Source organism: Dromaius novaehollandiae, chromosome 1, assembly GCF_036370855.1.
Source record: "Dromaius novaehollandiae isolate bDroNov1 chromosome 1, bDroNov1.hap1, whole genome shotgun sequence".
Classification (NCBI taxonomy): Eukaryota; Metazoa; Chordata; class Aves; order Casuariiformes; family Dromaiidae; genus Dromaius; species Dromaius novaehollandiae.
Window position 1 is genome coordinate 50,414,370 of NC_088098.1, and position 9,274 is coordinate 50,423,643.

At 47.0% G+C, this 9,274-nt stretch overlaps 1 protein-coding gene across 1 annotated transcript; it reads left to right on the forward strand.

The window, feature by feature from the left end:
- Positions 1 to 1,742: 1,742 nt before the first annotated feature.
- On the forward strand, positions 1,743 to 8,631 carry LOC112983436 (retinoic acid-induced protein 3-like). The gene is made up of 4 exons (XM_026100550.2): positions 1,743 to 1,939; positions 4,532 to 5,505; positions 6,478 to 6,530; positions 7,191 to 8,631. Exons 2-4 carry the CDS (start codon positions 4,578 to 4,580, stop codon positions 7,281 to 7,283), a joined length of 1,074 nt encoding a protein of 357 aa, XP_025956335.1. The 5' UTR covers positions 1,743 to 1,939; positions 4,532 to 4,577; the 3' UTR covers positions 7,284 to 8,631.
- The last annotated feature ends 643 nt before the right edge of the window (positions 8,632 to 9,274 follow it).

Below are 9,274 nucleotides of genomic sequence, written 5' to 3' on the forward strand. Positions count from 1 at the left end.
ATCGTGAGTCAGCAGAGCTTGGGCTTCTAGGTTACTTGGGATGTTTTTTTAAAAATACAGCCCCATGTATTAATGTCTTGAAAGTACAGGGAGTGTTTCATGACTGACTTAGGGATTTCTCAAGGATTCTGGAAAATGTCAGTGTTAATCTTCTTATCTTTTCTTTTTCTTTTTCTCCAAAAAACTGATATAACTTGACACGCTGCCTTTCATAGGGTTTTTGTACCTATGTAAGTATAGAGACGTGGATGGTGGTTTGTAATGTGCTCTGACAAGATGCAAATGGGCTGGTGGGTGACCGGTGACCTTTGAAATGTTCTTGGGCTTTCTTTCTAGACCAGTTTAACCCTGCTGAGCTCGTGCTAAAGTCCTTTCTTCCTCTCATTTTTCACAGCTGCCTCTTTCTTGGCTGGCTCACCAAACCTGGGAGCTACTTTAAAGTTTAGTTTAGTGTAAACTCAACTTTAAAGATCAGTTTACAGTAAAGAAACCTAATATGTCCTTTCCTAAAAAGCCTCAGGTTTTTACACTGAAATGGAAGTATGAGGGATGTGAGGAATTGTCCTGGGGCTCAGCACGGCCCAATCCCAGTGATTGACCTGAGCATTCACTTTCACTTAGTGAGCCACATGGCCCCAGAGTCCCTTGTGTATTTGTAGGAAATGTGCAAAAGAGGACTAAGAAAAGCACATTTATGTGTGTTTCATGGTTATCTCCACATGTGACATTCAAAAGCGATCAGCACCTGAAATAAACCAGGGGCCTACAAACCAAAAAAAAAAAAAAAAAAATTAACATATGGATGGGATAACTGCTGGTAGTCAGAACTCAGCATGTGATTGTACAGCTACTCTCCCTGTGTCGGGAAGGAGAACATCCTCCATGGGGCGAGAGGGCTTTCCAAATTTAGAGGCTGTGGGTAGGGCCTTAGTGCTTGGCATGAGTGGGCTCTCATGTTAGCCCCTGTACTCACAATAATAAAATATTCTCAGTGAGCAACATCTGAATTAAGCAGATGAAGTCATGAAGGCATTGAAGATTCCTCTCGCTTTGGATAAGATTGCACTGATAGGTGTGTCAGGCCAGAGGCACAATGTAGAGCAAGGGGGATTTGTCACTGCCTTCATTCATTAGCCATTTGGGCCAGCAGTCCAGACAAAGTGACTCAGTGCCAGCGAGCAGACAGGATTGTGCCATCAAAGAGCAGGGCAAGGGCAGAACTAGCAACCAGGAAAAAGAAACTGTGCTTTTCAGGAAAGGAGCACATGGCTCCCACTGGCATGGATGGAGCAATGAGTGAGGAGAGAAGGCAAGAAACGTCTCTGCATATAGACACAGCTCCCAGCAAGAGCCCCTGCTTTCCTCTATCTCATGGGCCTGGGCTTGCAGCTGCTATCCCTCCAGAAGCTGCGGGACAATTTGCTTCCCAAGACTTCCTCCACTTCCACCTTCCTCAGCAGGCAGTTACCTGGCAAGAAAGTATGCAGAGAGGCAAAGGGCTCGGAGCCGGGAGGAAACACGCTGATATTCATAGCCTCCACCCACGGGTGCCAGGACTCGACCAGAAGAGCACCTTATCAGCCGCTTGGCTAAGCTGCACTCAGTTCAGTCGCAGGGTTGGGGCAGACAGAGGCTCCATCCCCACCCTGATGCAGCGGTGACTGCCCTGCTGACGTCAGGGGGTCTTACTTCACTTCCTGGCACGGGGACTGTATTTTCACAACAGTGTCGGCAGGGCAGTCCAGTGGAACTGGAATAGGCGTGCTCAGCCACACCTCCCCAGCCATCCAGCTTTTAAAGCTCCTGAGGAGCGTGAGTGCAGAGCTGCTGCTCCGCCGTGGTGACAAGAGCGGAGGTGACTGTTACTGGAGCACTGGGAATTTGCCTCTTCCAGCCACAGCCTTCTTGGGACCGCAGGCTCCGGGCAGGACCCAGGAAGGTAATTCCAGGAAACATCTTACAGGATCCAGGAGAGATCAGCATCGTCCAGCTGGCATGGGATGGGCATGCAGGACTGTGGCGCCAAAAGATAGGAGAGCAGGGGGCATGGGGCACCATGGCAAATCCAGAGACTGCTTCCTACCCCAAATTATAACTTGGGACTGCCAGCTGGAGGCTGGGGAGTTATGACAGACCCTCCTAGGGAAATGATTTGAAATTTGTGTCTGGATTGGCATATTTTATGCATGACTACCAGTGAGAAAGGAGGTTCAGACCAGAGGGAAAAGACTCAGCACTACTGCCAGAACCATGTTTTGGGGTAAGGTGTAATGTAGACCCAGTGGACCAGAAGGTAGTGAAGCTACTGCAGCACAAGCTACCTTGCACAGGCTGCAGAGCCCCTTGAAAATCCTGGACACTGGTGTAGGTATTAGATGGGCAGACTCAGCTTCTGGGAGGCATCACTGAGCAAGGAGACAGGGCACAGGTTCTTCTTGCCTAGTAGCACATCCACCACGGGAGAAAAAAGAAAAGGGAGTAAAAAACAGAGCAAGTGGCCCACCGCTCCAAGATAATGAGATTTTTACTATCCTGTCTGTTCCAAGCGTTGTGACAGCTGCTTGTGTGGCAAGTTTCACTTGCGGTAAGCACCAGTCAGGACCTAATGCTGTGGGTGCATTCAGTGCTGGCCTGGGGTCTCATGCAGGCTCTCTTGGCTCTCCAGCTGCCCAGACAGTGGGCACAACTCTTTATCTGCCAGAGCTTGTGAACAGGTAAACTAATCTGATAACAGTAACTTTCTGTAGATAGAAGTGTAGCATTTGCTCTCTGGATTTTCAGAGACTATTATTCATTACTCACAGATGTCTGGATAACACTCAACTATTTGTGCAAGTGATCATAAATCCCCAAAGTTTTGTGAATGATGATTCATCAAAACTCCCCCAAGCATTATTTACTTTTTCCATTCTCTCCACAAGATTCCAGAGTACCTGCATGTTTGCATACTTTGCATTTTATGGCAGGCAACTTTTTGAAGAACTCCACATCTCCTTTGAAAAAGTGAGGTTACTAGGTGGAGATACACTGCACCATTCACAAGCAGGTCACATCAAGTCATATGCGGGACTGAGTGTAAGTCAGTGATATTTCCCCCCTTCCCTTGCTCATTCGTTGATTAGGTCATCTACCATTTATTGAAGACTCAATCTCCCCTCCCTAAAATCCATGGTAAGGGTTTCAGAACTACCCTCATAATTACAGTATGTTGTTCTGGAGGGGGGGAAAGTCAAGGTAAATGGCACAGAGAGAAGCAAAAATTGGCTTTTGCAAGATCAGCTAATTTTCTTTATGTGTCAGAAGAGAAGATCTTTGGTTTTCCTACGCGGGTCACAATTAAGGCCAGATTCTTCCCATTTTTTCATGTCCATATTGTATCTAAGCTCCTATTCTGACAGATTGTAGAAACCTGCATTTCACTGACCAGTTTTGGCACCAAGAAAGCAGTACCTAGCCCCCAGGATCTAAACTTGCTCAGTGTCTGCACAGTGGGCCACAAAATGCCCAGCATCCCAGTGCAGTGGTTTCTGCATATGCTTCAAGCACCAGAGGAAGCAGACAACTTAATTCCACTTGGTGATGGGCAAAGCTCACCTAAACAGCCCTTTCACCCCTCTGGCAAGACAGGCTCAGACCAGCCTTACTCAGACAACACTGAACTCCTTGTGAGAAGACAGCAGGGACATGCAAGCTGTGTTAGAGACCTTGTCCTTCCTTGACTGATAGATGGCAGATCTTCAAGCAGTAACTTACTGTTTACTTCTCATGCAACGCCAGCACTAGCTCTGACATCTGTCAGGTCTCCAGCCAGGGTAATAGTTTTGGGAGGGGACTGAGATCTTTGAGATAGTTCTTATTGCTGTCCTATCTTGAAGAAGGAGAAATATGGGTTTGGGGCTTACAGTTGGTGGCTTATATCTGCTATTTAATTTGGAGTGAGAAGATCTATGCTGGAGGCATCCAGGACAATTATTTGCAGGTTAAAGGCAGTTAAAGTTTCCCTTCACTCTTACCCATAAACCAAAGCCAAGAGTGTTTCAGAGAAAGTAACAGAGCAAAGAAATGCAGAAAAGAGCTTCCTGTTCTCTATTGCTCATCTCTGAACCTCACTGGTACAAGGTACCAACATTGTTTGAATATGCCAAAAGAGCTTAAACTGTCTTATGACTAACATCTGCTCTTGTATCACCTGGGACAAAAGTGACAAGGCAGCTCAGTCTCTGTGCTTCAGGGTACCAAGGTAACACCTGCGAAAGAGCCTCTCCTTCTGCCTCTCCCCATGCTCCTCGACATTGCACAATCCAGGGTCTGTGCAAAGGACTTATAAGGTGAATCGCTGCCTGCTGAGGGGCCTGGCCTGCCCCTGCGAGGGAGTCCAAACAGGGGGGCAGCTTTTCTCCCATAGCCCCCCTGTCCTTACCACCGTAGTCTACCTGCCCAGTGAAGTGGGGGTGGACATCTGTCCTTCCTCTCCTGCAGCTGCAGTGCTCAGGTGGTTGATACAACAGTGTGTGTCTTTCTTCTTCTGCAGCTTTTGGGAAACATATCCCTGGGAGGTAATTTGAGAAGGCACAAGAATGACGACGACGTCACCTCCCCAAGGCTGCGGCAGCATCAATGCTGACTACTACCTGCTTTGTGATGTGGAGCAGGCCTGGGGCATTGTCCTGGAATCGCTGGCTGCAGCTGGGGTCATCGTCACCATTTTCCTCATCTGCTCACTCTTCTTCCTCATCTGTAAAATCCAAGACAACAGCAAGCGGCACATGATCTCCATCTATTTCTTCTTCCTCTTAGGCACGCTCGGCATTTTTGGTCTCACTTTTGCCTTCATCATTAAACTCAATGACAGTACTCGCCCCACACGCTTCTTCCTATTTGGAGTCCTCTTCGCTCTCTGCTTCTCCTGTCTCCTCACCCATGCCTGCAACCTCAACAAACTAGTGAAAGGAAGGAAGCCCTTCTCCTGGCTGGTGTTGCTGCTCCTCATTGTTGCCTTTTCTCTGGTGCAAGTTGTGATCAGCATTGAGTACCTAGTCACTATGCTAGTAAACCAGAGAGATATATTTCTGAGTATGTCTGCAGAGAAGACCAACAAGGACTTTGTCATGCTTCTAATCTATGTGCTCTTCTTGATAGCTCTGACTTTCCTGGTTTCCATGTTCACATTTTGTGGGTCATATAAAAGCTGGAAGAGGCATGGGGCACACATCTTTGTTACTGTCCTGTTCTCCATTGCCATTTGGGTGGTGTGGATCACTATGCTCCTAAGAGGCAACGTAATTTTAAACAGATCTAGCTGGAATGATCCTGTCGTGGCCATTGCTCTGGTGTCCAATGGATGGATCTTCCTGATAATGTACGTGGTCCCTGAAATTTGTTTCCTCACTGCCCCTCTCAAGCTGGAAGACTACCCTGCAGAAAATGATTTCTGCCATCCTGGATTCATAAAGCAGACCTCTGGAGTGGACAATCATGCCTACACCCAAGATGAAATTCTGCAAGGTATGATGAAGTGATTGACTGCTCTGTCTCCCAGCCCTAAGCATGCATGCATGAGCTGAAAGGGGTAGCAGGGCTATAAGAAAAGATTTAAAGATGATGAACAATTTAAAGGTAGGAAAAGGAAAAGTTTCAGCATGATGAAGAAGTGCAAGTGAATAAGAATCCCCCAATCAAAGAGGGAAAAGAGTAAGAACCAAGGCAAAGGCAAAAGCCATAAATATGTGGGAGGAAGGAGTGAGTAAGAGATTTACTGGGTGTCAGGGCAGAGACAACATTCTTTGTTACTCTGCAATGTCTGGGAAGTCTGGATAAAAATTCAATAGAGTTTTTTGTTTGTCTTTTACCAACATTTCGACACTTGAGACCTCTCCAGATTATAGCTTGGAGAATATTTCTTCCAGTTCTGAACTGGTTTCCATTATACATTTAAAAATAGACCCATCACCCAAAAAGGAGTCAAGAGGACTTACTTTTCTGTATGAGTCTCATTCCTACTTTGAGAAGGCAAAATGGTTTACCTATTGAAGCTTCCCAAGGCTATGGTTAGGAGGTGTGCTCACACTCCCTGTGAATCTGCACATTTGTCCCCTGGAGTCAGACCTTCAGGTTTCTAAAAGAACAGCAGAGAAAAGATTTAGGAACACCGCAAAGGGGGTCTTGTGATGGAAGTGGGACAGATTTGGCCATGAATAGGACAATAACTGGAAGACAATAGGAGATGGTCTATAATCCAAGGTCACCTGTCCTACTTTTTACAATACCATTCATTCCTGCTTTCATAAGGAAATATTTAGTAAGAAAGTCACCTGTGGATTTCAACCCATAGCTGCCTGCAGGTTGCATAGTTTTTGGTCAGTCTAAAAGCAGCTGCTAAGGTAGCTGCAGGCCCTTTGAGTCTCCCGTTACATGGTGTCTCCATGCTACCATATAACACTAACTCACTAACTTTTCCCGTCTTGTTTTGTACTTCAGGAGGCAAAGGAGATCCCAGCAACTCCCCATACTCTCCTCAATTTCAGATGAAGGTAAATCCATGCTCTTCTTCATCTCTTTTACAAGATGTAGGCTATTCTTCAGGGGTTGACTGGAAAGGAAAGAATAGGGGCAAAACTAGATGGGCCTAGAGAAGGCTCTGTGGAGGGGGTTGGATGCCTTGCCCAGAGCCAGACAATGACGTGACATGTGCCTGTGGCTGGGGGGAGGGAGTCATGGCATGTCCAGTGACATGGGGAGGCAAAAGGGGCCCACAGCAAAATCTGCGGCTGTGGTTTTCAGTATTTCTGGACATAACATCACATAGTAAGTCCTCTCTTTGAGTGCAGTTCCTGCAGTGGACTATGCTCCTTTCCCCAGACCATGCCCTGGCTGTATTCCCATCAATAGTTGCTACAAATTGTAGTGCAGATCCAGAGCGAGTGGGCTGCATGTCCTGGTGTACCTTCACCAGTGCTGCTTCAGATCACAGCCTGGCTGGGTCTAGTAGCTCATGCCATGTCCTCACATGTCCTCTGAAGACACCATCTCCATTATTGGTTTGTTCTGCCAAGACCCTCTTCCACAGCTCCATCAATCACATTCTCAGGAAACCTACAGTTCTGTTTCAGTTCCCCTCTGTTTTTTCTTAATCTTATTCTATTACTTTTCTCTAGTTTTGAAAAGTGAAGATGTTTTTGCTTCTTTTTCAGGCCATCGAACCCCAGAATGATTTTACCATCCCTCGGCCTAAGGCCCAGACCAGCCCTTACCATGACTACACTGGTGGGAAAGGCCCCATGTAGCCGCTCTTCAGGGAGCAAAGAGACTAAGCGCCTGTCAGCAGGGGCTTGGGGATCAGGCCACATGGTGACAAGTGTCTCAATCCTGCAGAAGAGAGGCAGACTCAACCCCCACACTGTTGATGCTGATGATAAGGGGAGGCGTCCTCTTCCTCCACTCCCCCTGCCCCCAGCTCTGCATAGGCACCCTGGTAGCTCCCTTATTCCTAGAAGAGGACTTCCAGACACTGCGGGCAATCCTGACCCTGCTCACTCAGTTTCCCTGTGGGATGAAGCTCGTCTCTTCTGATATGGGAATGTCCTAGGAAGAGCCTGGCCTGGCCTGGCCTATTTTCAGCAGGAATGCTGCAGAGCTGGAGCAGTACGAAGATTGGCTGAGCAGTGACCTGTTCTGCCTCAGCCAGGACGCGGCTTTGATCAGCCCATGTGGCTGCTGCTGTGCCCATGTCTGACTGGAGAGTGGGAAGGAGCAGGAGCATCAGCCCTACACGTCTCCACTCCTGCCCACCTATGAGCACATCTCAGGTACTATCAAGGACGCCCATGATCCTGCCAAGTGAAGGCATGTTACTTCTTTTGCCTCCCACTCCCAACCCTGCCTTGCTCTTCTCCAGAGCTCAGTAGGAGAGAGAGGGAAAGAATATTCCTTTTTTCTTCTTTGTTTTCACTTCCAACCCCTTTTAGATTCAGCAGCTAGAGAACACAATGGAGAGGGTGAAGAAAATTTAAAGACACAAAAACCTCTACAGCTATTTCCCCTGACCCATTTTCCTTCATTTTCTGATTTGCTCTCTAGCATCAGCCTCCCTCCTAACTGACTCCTAGATGCTAGCCCCCACCCCGAGCCCCCCAAGGTGCCTGCTCTACCCCACAAACACTTCTCCCTGCCTCCTCCCACCTCCGGCTGTGCATCCTTACAGACAAGACATCTCTTGTGCAGCTGCTTGCAATACTCAGGTGGGATCTAATCCTGCATGCCTTTGAGCTCTGGCTCCTCCCAAGCATTTTCGTGGCATTAACTCAAACATTTCCCAAGTATCCAAGCTAGGGAAGGCGGACACCCTCCTTTCCAGGAATGAGTGAGCGTGCATGCGTGCGTGTGTGTGTGTGTGTGTGTGTGGGCGCGCGTGTTGTGTGGACTGCACCCTGGCAACGAGCAATGAGTCTGCAGAGTTGAATCATTCTGTAGTCTGCTCTGCATCTGGTAAATAGCTTTCCATGATACTCTATATATAAATACATGGAGCTATCCACATGGATGCATATGGTACATCTGTCACAGCTATATATTTATTTAGGACTTTGTATATGGCTTATTTAATTAAAATTAAAAAAAGAACAGATGGACTAATGGAGACTCGTGTTCTTCCTTGGGGACATGAATCCTCTAATAGTTGTTGGGATGAGGGGATTCATCAGCCATAACCCTCCATAGATCAGAGCGAGTTATCTGGAAGGTTGCAGTGGGGGGCCAAACTGGAAAGCAATACTGGATTCTTCAGAGCTGTCACTGTGGACCAGAGATCAGCTCCTGGAAGGTGGAGCATACATGGCTGCAGGAGAGGGTTAGTAACTTCTCCATGCTACTTTTCTTAAATAGGGAAAGCTGATTCAGTGTTAGTACTGCTTAAAAAAATGAATCAATCTGAACCCAGGCCACACCAAACAAAAGCAGGGAATGATGTGATCTTTTCGGTACTACATGTGCCTGTGTCTACTGGGGTCTATATTCCTGTATTTATTTGTTGGTGTCTTGCTGGGCACTTGCATACTCAAGAATAGGAAAGAAGCTCATATGTATTTAATTCAGCTTGTAAAAACACAGCCTTCTGATGCTCTGAGCATATGTAATATTTCATTTGAAAGTAGACACAATATCAAAACAAAATAATAAAAGAAACTTCTGATGATATGAGGCTATAATCTCCCATTTTAGAGAGACTTCTGTGCCCATGAGTTTTTGTGTGGCGTGTCATGCTCCCATATATCCATAT

Coding starts and splice junctions, on each gene's coding strand:
- LOC112983436 (XM_026100550.2), top strand. CDS start 4,578: ATGACGACGACGTCACCTCCCCAAGGCTGCGGCAGCATCAATGCTGAC. Junction 5,506..6,477: donor CCAAGATGAAATTCTGCAAG/GTATGATGAAGT, acceptor TTTGTACTTCAG/GAGGCAAAGGAGATCCCAGC. Junction 6,531..7,190: donor CTCCTCAATTTCAGATGAAG/GTAAATCCATGC, acceptor CTTCTTTTTCAG/GCCATCGAACCCCAGAATGA.